The sequence below is a fragment of the Physcomitrium patens genome, chromosome 11, assembly GCF_059467195.1.
Source record: "Physcomitrium patens ecotype Gransden chromosome 11, ASM5946719v1, whole genome shotgun sequence".
NCBI classification, from domain to species: domain Eukaryota; kingdom Viridiplantae; phylum Streptophyta; class Bryopsida; order Funariales; family Funariaceae; genus Physcomitrium; species Physcomitrium patens.
In genome coordinates, this window is record NC_143420.1 from 9,664,035 (window position 1) to 9,679,183 (window position 15,149).

Below are 15,149 nucleotides of genomic sequence, written 5' to 3' on the forward strand. Positions count from 1 at the left end.
AGTCTCATAAGAATTGGATAGGTGGTGCGGACGTCACCTCCTTGACAGTAAAAGAAAATTCCTTCTACATACATCAATCTATTTGTGCTCACCATGCAGAAGCTCGTATTGAATTCCATTCTATGTGGCGGATCTCTTATTCAGTAAGTCCTGAAGCTGCTGAATTATACAAGGCACCAAGGTTGTCCTCTGGGTGGGCCTGATATAGGCGCTCAACTACTACCAAGGCAGCTCAAAGTTGTCGATCTCAAATTTTGAGGTCCTGGGCCCTACGGATCCCTTCGTTTCGGCAAAATGTTTTGATTCTATTTAGGATTTGCGCTAGCCAGATTTGCCAACCTTCTGTGCCATTGGAGGGCCGTGATTCTGCTACCCAGATATTTTCTAGTTGTGTACAAAGGTTTGGATTTTTTAGATAGCTTGTATTGAATCTGAATTGTCGATCTGTTTCAGTGTTCCAATTCTATTTTCTAATTTCTAAATGGACAGGGAGGTGATCAGAGAGAGTGCTATATCCTTTCAAGATTTTTATCTTGCCTCCTCCCTCCCCACCGCACTTGCCGGTGTAGAATCTGTCTAATCGGGCTAGAAGGCTGTTGTCTCATTTATTTGACAAAGAGAATTTTAGTCCACCCCTGCATTTAAAGTCATCACTAATCTATGTGTGCTCTAATCCGAGTCTAAACACTAGTGTATCCCATGCCTGTTGTGCATCGGCGCTTAGTTACTTTAGAGGGTTGCCGCTCCTATCAACTTTCCTTTCTACTATTTTCATGTCTCTGGCCACTATCCAAGATTTTGTGTGGATAGGTTGGCGTTGATTTTGTCCTACAAAACTGACCATTTGTGGCCTCGATTGGAGGCATACACATGCAAGAATCTTAGTGTTTACTTTTCCAACTTACTAAGTATCCACTATGCACGTCTGGGACTAGTATTTTGGAATTGAGTACACAGTGGTGCATCGATGTAGACATGAGGATGGCCATGCTGAGTCGATAATGACTTGTAGCCTCATTCAATTCTGCCCCGTTCCATAGAGCTTGAGTTTGAAACCGTCATCTCTTCACCTTTCCAGTTATGCAGCTAGACATGCCCCAGATGTTCTAGGTCATGATGTGTAATAAGATGTCTGTCATCTTATTGAGTGGGTGGTGTTGCATCCACCACCGACCAAGGTGGTTCCAAGGAGTTATGCCTGTATAGGAGATGTGGGGTGTAGAAATGGAGGCCGAGGTGCCACCTCATGATTGCTCTCGTGAGGTGTTGTAACATCTGAATAACCACAGTTTTGATGTCTCAACTATTTAGCTGTTGCCAAATGTGGAGGTGGGAGATTTTGAGAGTTAGGTGGCTGGTATTATCTTTATCTGCAAGCCAAGTTGCGATCTCTACAAATATTACCGCTTTAAGGTTTTTTGTGCTTGTCCAGCAGGGTTGTTAAAATCTGTAGTTTCGGCAAGAGGACTCTATTCTCGTCTCTCCTAATCAAGATACAATCGGTTGCTTGCTGGAGAGATGTGCGGATTAATCCACATCGTGGATTGGTTACATTGTGCTGTTGGTATTGAGGGCAGGAGAAGAAGACCTGCTCTGCCTTGTGTGCATTTGTTGTGGATATGCATGGTGCCAAGTGATCCTCGACCCATGTCAAAGGTGATCAGTGCTGTCACCTATTAGCAGCTCTCTTCTACATTGAAGGTCGATTGGAGGAATCTGCGTCGAGTTTGAGGCAGTTGTGTGCTCCACTCATGATGATGCCTTGCTCACATAGGGCTGTGCCGATCATACTCTATGTGGGATTGATATTAATTGTGTAAGCATCTTGAGTGGAAACCTCTCTTTTGGAGCTAGTTCTCAGTCCGGATGAATCCATACCCCGAGATCATCACTCTCCGTCCATTGTTGTTGAGCCTCATCGAAGTAGAATGTGTTGTCTATGTGCGAAGTCTCCATGAGTGCTAGTATGTGGCAGATGTAGCTACCATCTTCTAGTTTTTGCCATTGGTCCATCCACGTGATTGTGTCTCCGGTTCTTTAGGTGAGACTCTTATTCCCCAGTCTGAGGTTCCGCAATAGATCTGCTTGTAACTATTTCCAGCAAAGTTGGCGGAGATCTTCAAGCTTGGATGTAGTGTTAGTAGGAAGGGAGATGCGTGTGCCCTGTAAATCTCCAACTAGCGTACTCAGATACCTTTGTTGTGTATCAGTTCTCATTGTGTCTATTATAGGTCACATCTGTAGTTGTTTTTTGCCCTCTTTGGGTGTATTCTGAAAATTGAAAGTATTCCATATTTGCATCTTGAGCCTATTTGATGCTATGTGTCTCTTTTTAGCAACGAATTGTCCCTGGGTGTATCATGGATGGTTTAATTATTTTTTTTGATTTTGCATGATGAACATTTAATTAGTTTTCGCATGAGGAGTAGTCTCATCAATGTTTTGCATGGAGTCCATAAAATCTACTACCACTGCTTCAAGGTCTGGAGTGGTGACTCAAGTATTGTCCTCCTATGTTTCGGGTGTGGACGGTCTATTGTATTTTTCTACTGTGGTTTTATGCTCTTCTGGTCTTGTAGTTGGTTTAGGGACTTCTTGCGAGAAGCTTTTTGTTTGTCTTTCAGCGTCTTCTTCTTCTTTTGTAGACAATTTGTTGAATCGTGTTTCAACTCCAAACAGTTACTACATTGTCGTGGAATACCTTCGTATTCCACTACAATCTCTATCTCTTCATCGCTTCTTAGTATCAAAAGGATTATTAATGAGGGTATTTTCATTACATCCATGACAAGAATACAGATACAAGGAGTGAAGGATTTTTGCAAGTAATCTTCTTGCTTCCTTGTCCACACTACCTCTCCAATTTCTACGCAGATAATTGGGAGGGCTCTATAATACATGTCATCTAGTTTCGGGAAGCGGATCCATAGTAGGATCCGGATCCCTTTGGATGAGTTCGTTTCAAACTGGGGTGCCCATGGATGGAGGTAGATTGTGTGTGTACCAAATTGTAGAGGGCTCAGTTGCAGGGTTTTTCTTACTCCCTGCTCACTGTTAAAGGTGAAGACAAAATAGTCACGTTGGAGAATACAAACTTGCAAAACTTCTACTTGAGTTTCTACTAAATTAACATGCAACCAATCTTGTAGTTTCGTTCCAGAAGGATGTCTGGTAGAGGCAAAACTAATCGAGACTACCTTGGCCATTGCTTCCACTTCTTCTTGAATTAGCACAAGGGTATTCAGCGATAGATTCGATCAAACTTTGGTTCCAAAAGATTAGAGCGTGGCACTGACTGCCTTGAAGGCAGATTTCCTAGGTGATGACCTCGTAGATGTTATAAAATCTGCTATTGGGTATACTTCTAGTATACAAAATATTGTGAATCTAATCAAAGGTCACAAGACATATATATAAACAAAACAAAACCAAGAAGTGAAAAACATGAAATTAACATTTACTTAGTTACTTGTGCAAGTGTACGACTTTGCTAGTAAATGAGTATTATGTCAAATGCAATAGTGCTCTCCATGCCTCAACCTCCTTGCCTATGTGTTTGGAGAGAAATTCGTTGCTTAGATTTGCAAAAATCAACTGTTTTGCTCTCCTCAATTGAAATTTTGAAGCCCTTTCGAGGCAACTCCACCACCTTTGCTTGTCTTGCGAGATTGGGGAGCATTTCAAGAGAGTTGATGTTCTATTTTAAGCTATGAGATCTTTCAGGGCTACGCTTACAATGATGTCATGAACACCACCAAAATTGGATTGTTAGGTTAGTTCTAGTGCAATGTCCACTTGAAGAATTTCTTCATCAATGCTTTTGAAGGGGTCTTAGTTTAATAAAGTAAATTAATAAACCAAAAAACTATATGAAAAATTGGTATTTATTTTTGATAGTATAGAGTTTACTTTAAATATTATAAATACATATAGGTGTATTATTAATTCAACAATTAATTAATGTAAGCCAAAAAAAAAATCTTATATATAGATATATGAAAATGTTAAATAGTCCCAAGTTTTTACTAAATTGATCCACCCATCCTAACTATCATGAAAAAAAAAAAAAAAAAAAAAAAAAAAAATCTCTAGATTCATTTCTCCACCATTGGATCTACAACCAATAAAAACCAACCACAATTATCACGATTACCATATTTTTCATCAAGGGTGGATCTATTTAGTAAAAGCATGAGTCTATTTAACATTCCCTAAAATATATATATATATAGATAGATAGATAGATAGATATTTGAAGAAACTAGAGATTATTTCATAATGAAACCTAATTTTCTCAAGTTAAAACATCATAAAAAATAGTTATCAATACATCATGAATTTCTTATGAGTTTTTTTATTTAACACATAAGACTATTTTTACTTTTTAGAACTTCTTTTTCAAGTCTTAGTTCTATTCTTAAAATTTCTTATACTAAGAAAAAAATTATTTTTTTAAAGAACATATATCTTATGCTTTGTATAGATTATGACCAATCTGCCTTTTAAATCATCAATAAGACTAAAATTATCATTTTATAATCATAAGATTCTTAATTTTTTTCCAATATTGGTATACAAGTATTTGTATATGATATTACATATATTGTTTTAATTTAATTTTATGATATTATTTTTAGAGTCATGATAAAAATAATGTTTATGAATATCAAAGTTTGCAAATGCTAAAACAGTTTTGTCAACAAATTTTATGATCCTCATGGTAAGATTTTATTTATTTATTTTTATTTGTTGTTTTTGTTTTTTTAAAAAATAATCTTATACTTGAAACAATAAATTGGTACTGTTAAAATGTTGCAAAATTATACTATTTAAAGAAATTGCTCACTAAATGAGAAATAAACTTTGTTCTATGTTCTAAGGCTACTCAAAATAATGTTTGTGTTCTCATAAGTTTTTAATTTGTTTTTGAGTGAACATCATGGATGAGAGCCATTTAATTTAATTTAATTTAATTTAATTTTTTCAAAAAACAAAAAAAACTATTGCATATTTTTCTGATATACGTTACAAGTTTCTTGATAGTACCTCCAGATATATTTTACACTTATAAATTACCTCCAACAACCTCATATATATTTATATATTTGTTATAGGAAGCATATGCTAAAGGGAATCTATGCTTGGTAAAGGGGAGTCTTGTCAACTAACAGATTCCAAGTTCAATCTATGCTGGTAGCCATAGATCTATAATTTTTCTAATTAGCATTCTTTAACCAAACTACACCACATTGTATTAAACCCTTGTATCAAATGTTGGATTAATGTAATCACCATCAATACTAACCCACTAAATTAAAACGGATATGTCCAAAAACTGCTGAACCCATCTGAACGCTCCATTCAAATGAACACTGATTCAGATAGTCATCCACACGAATGGATGATTAGCGTTAAACGAATGTGGGATCACCGCCTAAAAAAGGGCCGGGCTGGGTGGGGCTGTGCGCGGGCCGGGTGATGTGATGTCAGAGGGGGCTGCTGACGCAGTAAAATGACATGGAGGGAGAGGGCAGATGGCAGAAGCGGGACGGGCAGTCAGGTTGTCCAACCAAATCCAGGTTGCATGAGTCAGCCCGCCATGAGAGGCATCTGTAAAGCCGTCTGGCTTCGGATTCAAGCCAGACCGGACCCACTTCTCCGCAGGACCCCACCACCAAACAAAATCCGAAGCGCGAGGGCCCACGAATATTTCAGGAACGTGGCCCACTGAATGACGCATCTCTTACCTCAGCGACCGTCACCAGACTCAATTTCTCAGAATTACTATATTCGGAACACTTATTTTTATCGGAAACTTCGTGTCAATTGAAATCCTCGGCGGAAGATGAGTGTCGTGACTGTTGTCGCAAGCGAATAGCTTTTTCCATTGCATGCGTCTTTGACTTTAGCTACTAACATGTGCGTCGAATAAGGAGTCAAAGCGGCTAATTAGCTCTATTCCCTACCACGGGGGGTTAAGTACTGGGGTGGCATTACGTCATGAAAGCGCAGCATGCAGCCAGTTTACTGTGCATTCTGGTGGACTGACGAACGGAAGCATTTGACCGAATGTTTTTGAGCGATTTTTCGAATATTCTACTACTTGTATGGGTGTTGCGCGACTTAGCATGTATGGTCGTGAAGCGATCTGCTCAGAACTTCAGTCAACTTGTCACGGGAAGGTAGCGACGATGGCATCTGATAGCTCGTGTGGTGCCCGAACTGTGACCCGCGGACGTGACAGAAGAACTAGGCGGATGTTGCGGCTGTGCAAGGACTGTCCGACTAAGAGAGAGAATACCCCCCCAACCGAGTCAATGTAGATTGGATGAATCAGAACCAGATCTTTACCTCAGTAAAGTAGGACCAGCCTGCTGAGAAGAGTGGTGACAATTACATACATACATTGGAGTTCTTTCAGTGAATTTCTTGTTCGTGCTCTACAATTGTGACTGTTCTCCGAGTGAAAAGTGTCATCTTCCAACGACAAACTGGGGGTTGACATGAGAACTCGACCTCCTAAATTTTGTTTTTACATTCGAGTTGCCCCCACCACCCAATTTGAAAGTATAATATATTTCCATGAAAGATAATCATCATATTCTGGTAGCAGGGCGTACCCGCCGGCATTATTGGTTGGCTTGCTCGGCAAGTAACGATTCCCGACGCGAATGTCTCATTGCGCCTTATATTTGGGGTAAAATTTTAAAAGGACTTTAGACAGTGAAGGCGGCTCGACTCTGCTACTGAGTCGCAACATGTTCAATGCTAATCCAACCTTTGTTACGTAACTGACCCATGCGATGAGTTCATATCCGCAACGAAGAAATTGAACTTCCCAAAACCAGATTGTCGCATCTGTTGTCTCATTCACATCTAATTTGATCACTTTTAGGATGTCTTCACCCAATATTTACAACTTTCTACATTTGGGGGACGAGACACAGTCGATCTTGCTCAAGCTTGGTACAACATTGTTTTTTATGAAAACAGAATCCATTGGCTTTTGTAACAGGGTATTTTGATCCTTTTGTTTCTTCACGGCGCATGTGGCAGCTAGCTTACATTGAACAGTGGTCATCACAAATTGCGTCATCACCATCTTGGATATCCGTGACTCCGCTTAATCCCTCAGGACCGTTAACATAGCCTTCTCTGACTCCATTTTCCTAACTGATACAGAGGTCCTCACGGAAGAAACCTGAACTGATCATCCTTGGATGAGCTCAGGTTGTCTTTCTTTCTCCTCTCATCTTGAGCCTTGGGCTGGCAGGCCCTTCCTCCCATCTCCAAACACGAGTTGCTACCACAATACAGAGAACTCGCCGAAGGTTACAAAGCCCCTTAAGTTTGTTCCGAAAAAATGACATGATTTTGATTTCTTCTATAGAAATCAGGCCGTGCGTCGGAAATATGTCTATTCAGATCTGGGTGCACAAGTTAAGGTGAAAGACTCGCTGGAGTAGTCAGGTCAGGCAGGTAGACAGGCCCTAATCTTGGTAAAACGCGCATTGACGCGTAACTGGTAATTGACGTAAAGGATTTCCTTAGGGTGGGCGCAGACCACACGTGAGTTGCTTCTCCGACGGTGACCTCCTACAAGCCAATCCAATCTCCCACAAGCCCGAGCTGGAGCGCTTTCAGGTCTCACATCTCAAATCTAATCAGACTATGTAGAAGTGTCAGGTTTCAAACTCTTTCCAGATTATGCAGGAGCTTCTTGTGGAATCTCTCGGTACTTACGTAGTGTGAGTTAGCTAGACCTCCACCAGCCCCACCATTAGCTTGTCAGATGTCATCTTGCACATACAGCATGAAGCAGAGTGAAATGCAAAACAAGCCGTCAAGATTGTGCGCATACGGGTGAACGTCGATAAATCTGCAGATGTGAATAGTGCCAAGGAGACAACACACTCTCTTCAGTTTTGAAAGGTAATTTATCCGACAGGTGCTTCTCTTTGAATGGGTTACTCAATCTCAAATACAAGACCAGTGTAACCAAGTCTCCGCAACGTTTGTGAGAATTGTAGCTAGGGTCAACTTCAGTCGTCAGTTTCTACCTCGTCCCTTCTCAGCTAAACCTGAAACTTCAGTTTATGTCGTTCAGGTTTAACATGCGTAATCGTCTGAGTCGTTGTTTCTAGTAACGTCGGGAGTAAGTTTGTTGAGATTTGGTGGGTGAAGTTCAGAGTAGATGGCTCTGGGCTTGCCGTTGACAAGTAGTGGAACGGATCCAAGAGAAGAGAACAGTTATAATACTGCTATGGCTAGAATATACTTTTCAAAGCGTCAGTCTAGCAACTATTGTTGTAGATGCAGCTTAGAAGACCCTCGGCAGCCTACAAGTTGAATATACCACTGAAATTGAAGCTGTAGCGCTCGCAAGATTTGACTGTTACGATCCACCCTTAGTTGCAGCGGCCAGTCTCACATTTCTGTCGAAGGGACGAAGGGGTCGCAGTAGCCCGCACCTAGAGGAGCAGATGATTCTCAAATTCTACTGCCAAAGTGGAATGCAGTGGAAAGTTTCGACCAGTGGAAGGACCCCGTCGAGCCATTGAGCAGAAGACCACGTTAACCTCGGAGTTTCATACTAGAAGAAGTCGAAATTTGTTAGACCAACTACGACAGGATTCCCTATCAGCGTACAGTCAGTATTTTCTTACGAAATCAGGCCCATCCGTTAGATATCATGGTTTGTAATTCGTGAGTTTTCGATCTGACTAGATACTGGTTCTTGTGGTGTCGAATTGAGATCAAAGTGATTTATGTTCTAGAGGGATTGGGTGCAGGTTCGACGTGGTGTTGAGGTCTTGACGGAATTCCTCAAACCACGGTGCTGCCAAAGAGTCAACCAGTCAGCCCCTTCCAAAGTCCCGTGAACTGCGTGACCAGGTACACCCTAAAGACTTCATTTCAAATACTAACATTAGAAGCCCATCCTTGGAGATGTTTTAGCTTGATGTCTGAATATATTTCGAGCTCCCTGACATTCGTTGCTGTGTCACTCTTCTCCAGAATTGATCTGCTTAGGCGAGGAACATGATAGAATGAACAGCGAGCTCTCTCTGGTTCGGAAAGAGTTACAATAAAGTGCAGGCACGTATTACCTTAGAAACGCAGGCGTCATTCTGCAAGATGAGAGAACCAAAACATTGTAATGACTTTTGAAGATCGTGTATGCAGTCTCAGAACTTGATATAGCAACTTGGGAGAACGGAAAAGTGGAATTGTCATCTGCTCTGAAGTCGATCACAGGGCGTATTTCGCAGATATTTTTGTTAGCAGGTTATCTACAGTCCTGTCAGAAACTTTCTCCAACATTTCGAACTCGTACAGGACGACGACGTCATGAACATCCCTATGACACTGTCTTGCTCTTCCAGCTGCGAGTTTGGTCATGATGAACGTGGAGATGGCTTGCATGCTTCATTACAGAAAGATAATTACGCCACCATAGATGGTGAACAGGTCAAGGCAAGGAGAGAAGCTCGCATAGAGCACACTGGCATTTGCACTCTACGTGAAGAGATAAATCCTTCTTCCCAAAGGCGGAAGCAAAGGATTACATCGCCATCATTATCTTCAGAAGAATTCAAACCCACGGTTAGCTCTAAAAGGTCTTATTCTAGCCTGGATGAAGCGGAACAATCACTCGTGAGCTCGCCATTTAGTAGAGTGCAGAAAGTCGCAAACAGCACTAAGGCTTTACTCGACGCAGAGGAGAGCCCACTAGTTCGGAAGGCTCGTGTCTGTGTTCGCACCCGCTCTGATTCCCAAACGGTGAGCCACTACATTGTGTTACAGTCTTTTAAGTAGTGTAAACAACAGCGGACATGATTGTTATCGTTGATTATCTTCAGGCCTCAGTGTCGATTAAGTTCCTACTTCTTTTCTTGATCATACCTCCACTAAACGATGCTACCTGTTATAGTGCAGCATCATTGAGTAGAAAGCACTAGAGCTGTGTCCATAGTGACCAAGAACTCGGGTTTGCATGGGCTAGCACTCAATAGTCTTGCTTGCTATAATTGACACTGTTCTATGGCATTAATCTTTGGTGATGTAGAAGGGCGATGGCTGCCATTGGAGAAAGTATGGTCAGAAAATGGCGAAGGGGAATCCGTGTCCTCGGGCTTATTATCGCTGCACCTTGCTTCGAGGATGTCCCGTCCGTAAGCAGGTACTAGAAATTTGATCAGCCTTCCGCAAAAAGCATCAAATCAATATAAACTTCATATAAACTTCATCAGGTTGCGAATCATATGCTTCGGATGACATACTTGACACGATAATGTGCACAATGTAGTGGAAAATTCTGGCACATTTTGGTGTTAAATTTCTCACAAGCCGTAAATTCTGCGGAATTTGGTAGTGGAATCTGTCGTTCTTCTGCATGCTATAGTAGACGTGTCTCAAATCTCCCAGTAGCTTCGACAATGGGCTGCGTAACCATTTGACGTTGTTGCTTTCACACATCGTTCAATCCTTGAATCGATTGTGGCTGAAGTCTAATCAAATCAACTCTTATTTACAGGTTCAGAGATGTGCAGACGACCTTTCTATTCTAATTACAACTTACGAAGGTACTCACAACCACCCCATTCCTGCTGCTGCGGCGTCCATGGCATCAACCACCTCCGCAGCCGCAAGTATGCTTCTCTCTGGCTCCACAACCAGCGATGTCGCGCGCATGGCTGGAACATCAGAGCTTTACCTCCGAGGCAATACTCTGGGAATTGGCCCGTCAGTTGAAACCTCCACTTCCGGTTCCTCTACATCTTTGCCTACCATCACGCTAGACCTCACTCGGGATCCCGCCACGCAGCTAAGCCTTCGTCTGGAGGACTCCGGAGACACCCCTTTCATGCAAAACCACTTTGTATCAAGCGGCGAAACCAAGATGTTGGATCTCACCATGCCATTTCAGTCTCAAAATCGGTGTACCCCTGCGCGAGATTCACTACCTTTCTCCAGAAGCGCCTACGATCAATTGGCAATGAAACCCAGGACACAAGCAATTTCATCGAGCTCCAGTTCCAGCCAAGCAAGACAGCTGCAAATACAGAAAGAATTGTCAGCCAAGATGGCATCTTTTATAGATGGAAAGGATGGTGCGAAGGAATTGGATCCATTAACTGGCTCAGTTAGCGCTGCCACCGAGGCAATCACCAATAACCCCAAACTCAGTGCTGCATTAGCAGCTGCCATCAACTCCATCATCTCTAAAGAACCTAGTTTAACATTGCGTATAGGCCAGTGCAGTTTTCTTTCTACAGGTACGGGGTGCGGTAGAGCTCTCGATGTATTTCAGCAGACCAGGTTGGATTTTCAAGGGACCGTTGGACAACCCTCTGGAGTTTCAGCTTACGATAAAGCAATGCCGCAGTTAGAGCTTGCAATATCCAACAGCTCAGCAGGTGTTCCATACTGCACTAGCGACACCTCCAGAAATGTTAGCAGCTGAAATTCTGCATGAAGACATCATACAGTACACAGTTGAACAACACGCTTGTTTGTTCGATTCAAATCGTGGAGCTGCTGTAGTGAATGATGAAAATGGCTTTGATATCATGTGCATGTGAATGAGTGTGGAAGAGTAGATTTCATGCGGTTGTTTATACCACTCCAGTTTTCTTTCTTTGATTCGCGATCTCAGAGATGCAAGTTCCCAGAGTGATTACCAATATAAATCCTAACTTTGAATAGCGTTTGAATAATTATTTCAAAACCAAATGAAACAAATTCTTTGTTTTTGGAATAAGCATAAAGTTGGCTTATCAATCTAATATGCTAATCTTAGAAAGTCCTTGTATTTTACCTTAAGTAGCCATTTTAGTAGTTGGGATTTGATTTTAACCATGATTCATAAACTATTGTCTCCCAAATATTTATTTAACTAATTTCAAGGTTTTTTTTTTATATAATCTTATACTTAACTGAATATTAGATTTGATCATATCAAAATATTTATCTAATCTATCATATTTTTATTATTTTATGATCTTTCTAAGGTGGTAGAAGAGTTTTATAATAAAACAAAAACTTAAAGAAAAAACTACTAACTAACTTTAATCTATCAAATATTAAAGAAAAATAAAAAAATAAAAAATAGAGGCTTTTATATAGCCTTATTTAAATGTCTTCAATTCTTGTTGAAGTAAGATAATAAAATATTAATTAATAAAATTATTTTGTTTGTATTTTTATATGAAAATAAAATCCTATGCAATATCTAATGAAGATCATATTCTATCCTTGAAACCTTCTTATTTAATAATAAATATTTATTTAGAACCTAAAAAATAAAAAGTCTCTACTTTTCTAAATTTAAGAGTTTCAACTTATTTTTTTACATTAAGACTTTGTTAAAAGATATAACATAATTTTAATAAAGAAAAATAAGCTTCTGCTTGTAGAAGTCAAAATGGTAATATTTTATATTTTTTGAGATAAAATCCATAAAATTATTCTTATAAAAATAATAAAAAATTATTAAAATAACTTAGTAGTATTTTTTATTATTAGATATTTCTTTAATCTAGTAATTTTAATATTATATGGTTAAAAAAATATAACTATTAAATTAATTAGATTTTTTATAATCTTAATTTTTTCATAATATGACCAAAACTTTTATGAATTAAGAAGTAGATTAAAAGCTTAATACAATAAAATCCTTACTTGTAGAAGCAAAAACTTTTATAAATATTATGAATGGTATGAAAAATAAAGATTGGTTTTTTTAAACTATGATACATCTATTTTTAATAATGAAAAGACTTTAAATAGTATTATAATCTAATATTGAGATTATCAAGATGTCTGAAAAAAATTGAAATATCATTTCAAAGCATTATCTTTATGATTATTCAATTAATCTTCTAAAAAAAACTTAATTGTTGTTTAGACCAATCTATAGTTTATTACAAAATTAATTGGCTTTGCTCAAGGAATATATTTATAAGAACTTAGCCAAGAAATTTGTACACTACTCAAAATCTCCAATGTAAGATCTTATCTTATTTATAAAGAAAAATGACAAATTACCATGGATATGCGTGGATTATTTAGGACTTAAGAAGATTATCATCATGAATATGTACATTATATCTTTAATATTATAACTTTTGGATTTTTTTGAATAAAACAAAGATCTATGAAAAAAAATAGATCTACAAAGAACATACAACTTAATATGCTTAAAAGAAGAAGATGTATAAAAGATTATGTTTTGAACCAAGTATGGATATTTTAAATATGATATTATATCTTTTAAACTTAAAAATACTCTTGGTGCTTTTCAACATCTAATAAATGATTTTTTAAAAGAATTTTTAGGTGATTTTAATGTTTATAATATAAATAATATTTTGATTTATTTTAAGAATATAAAAGAGCATAAATATAAAATTTGTTGTATACTATAAAAAATAAGAGGCATAATCATATAAAATAAGATAAAGAAGTATATATTTCATACAACTCTAGTTGATTTTTTAAGATATATCATTCGCAATGAAACCTTATAATAGAAGCTAAGAAAATTTAGATTATCATGGATAAAAACTTCAAGAATAATAAGATATATCTAATATTTCTTGAGATTTGTCAATAAATATCGATTTTTTACAAAACCAATTTAAAAATTACAACTCTACTTATATGTTTAACTTATAAAAATAAACTTATTCAAAATTAAGAAATTCAAGTAGTATTTTAAGCTTTGAAGATAGTTTTTATTGAAGCACCAATTTTATACAAATTTAACTTTTCTAAACTATTTTTCATAGAAACATATTCAAAATGTGGTCACAAATAGGACCAAATAATAATTTTCATCTCTTAGATTTTTAATGATTTTTTTTTTTAGGAATCAAGATTAAATATATAATCCATAAATATAAATATTTTCTAATTGTATATTCATTTCAAGTATGTCTCTATTATTTAGAAGGTATTTTTGGTTCAATGATGGTTTATGCATATAAAAAAAATCTTAAGTATTTTATGTCACTACATGTTTTAAATTATTACCAATCTACTAAGAAATGTTTTTGATTAAGTCTTGTATTATATATTATTTAATATTATAAATTTACTATATAAAATATCAAACAAGAAGTCAAATATAAGAGTTTCAATAAGAAAGCTAGCATGAATTAAATTATATTAAATGAATATAAGATCAACACCAAAAGAAGTGAATTAGAGTTCAAATAAATGTATTGTCTAGATAGAAGATCTTCCCAGCCTCAACTTCAATATATACTAGATATTAGGATCAGTCTTTAAAAGTTTCCACATGTTATGAATATACTATCATAGACATACATATTTACTATAATAATTATCTATATGATTAGATAGAAGTAGGTAAAAATAAATAAAAATAGATTAATTTCATAATAACTTCTAGACAAGCTTTCTAAAAGCTTTATAGACATGGTTTTGATTTTATACATATTTATAGTTGACTTTCAGATTAAAAACTTGATCAATAAATTAGCCACGTATTACATACATGGATAGCTTATGAAACAAGCTAATTATATAGCACATACATAGAAAACTTGCCTTGAAAGTTAAAACATGTGGTTTATAAAGTCAACATATATTGAAGGTTCTATTGAATGTCACCACATAGTTCTTATGTGGATAGTACATATAAAATCAAGAATGAAGCCTTCTTCACTCTTTTCAATTTCTTTCTTGCTTTAATCTTGATTCAAGCATCTTAATTTTTTTTGTCTTTTGGCAATAGTCATTCTAGTTTCTTTTAAATATATATGTTTCCTTACTTCTATTTTGTCATACTTCTTTGAAAAAAGTCTTACTTGATTATTTGCTTTCATTGGATTTTTGTCCTTGACAAATTGATAAGAATATACTTACAATATGAAAGCTTTGTCTTTTCTTCATTAAGAATAGATTATGCCTTTTTCTTGATAAGACATAAGCATATTAGAAGTTGTGGATTACCTTCTTTTAAATTAATATTATTCTTAGTATTTTCTTTGTTTTGAAGTCCTCTCTTCTATTTATCTTGAGCAATATTACATATCTTCTCTTCTCTAAATATTATCATGATAGAGCTTTTTAAAATGAAAACTACAATGACACAAATGTAAGAACAATTGAATGAATTA

At 37.1% G+C, this 15,149-nt stretch overlaps 1 protein-coding gene and 1 long non-coding RNA gene across 4 annotated transcripts; both read left to right on the forward strand.

Moving 5' to 3' along the window:
* The first annotated feature begins 265 nt into the window (after positions 1-265).
* Positions 266-2,300, forward strand: LOC112288374 (uncharacterized). The gene is made up of 2 exons (XR_002971539.2): positions 266-1,263; positions 1,436-2,300. It is a non-coding gene; the product is annotated as an uncharacterized LOC112288374 (long non-coding RNA).
* Positions 2,301-7,037: 4,737 nt separating this feature from the next.
* On the forward strand, positions 7,038-13,282 carry LOC112288489 (uncharacterized). 3 transcript variants are annotated; one of them, XM_090254271.1, is made up of 5 exons: positions 7,038-7,932; positions 8,793-8,895; positions 9,019-9,783; positions 10,070-10,183; positions 10,538-13,282. In XM_090254271.1, exons 3-5 carry the CDS (start codon positions 9,352-9,354, stop codon positions 11,465-11,467), a joined length of 1,476 nt encoding a protein of 491 aa, XP_090110397.1. In that variant the 5' UTR covers positions 7,038-7,932; positions 8,793-8,895; positions 9,019-9,351; the 3' UTR covers positions 11,468-13,282. The 3 variants fall into 3 exon arrangements, with proteins under 3 accessions (XP_090110397.1, XP_090110398.1, XP_024388457.1); XM_090254272.1 differs by having other exon boundaries at positions 9,187-9,783; XM_024532689.3 differs by lacking the exon at positions 7,038-7,932 and having other exon boundaries at positions 7,940-8,895.
* Positions 13,283-15,149: the final 1,867 nt, after the last annotated feature.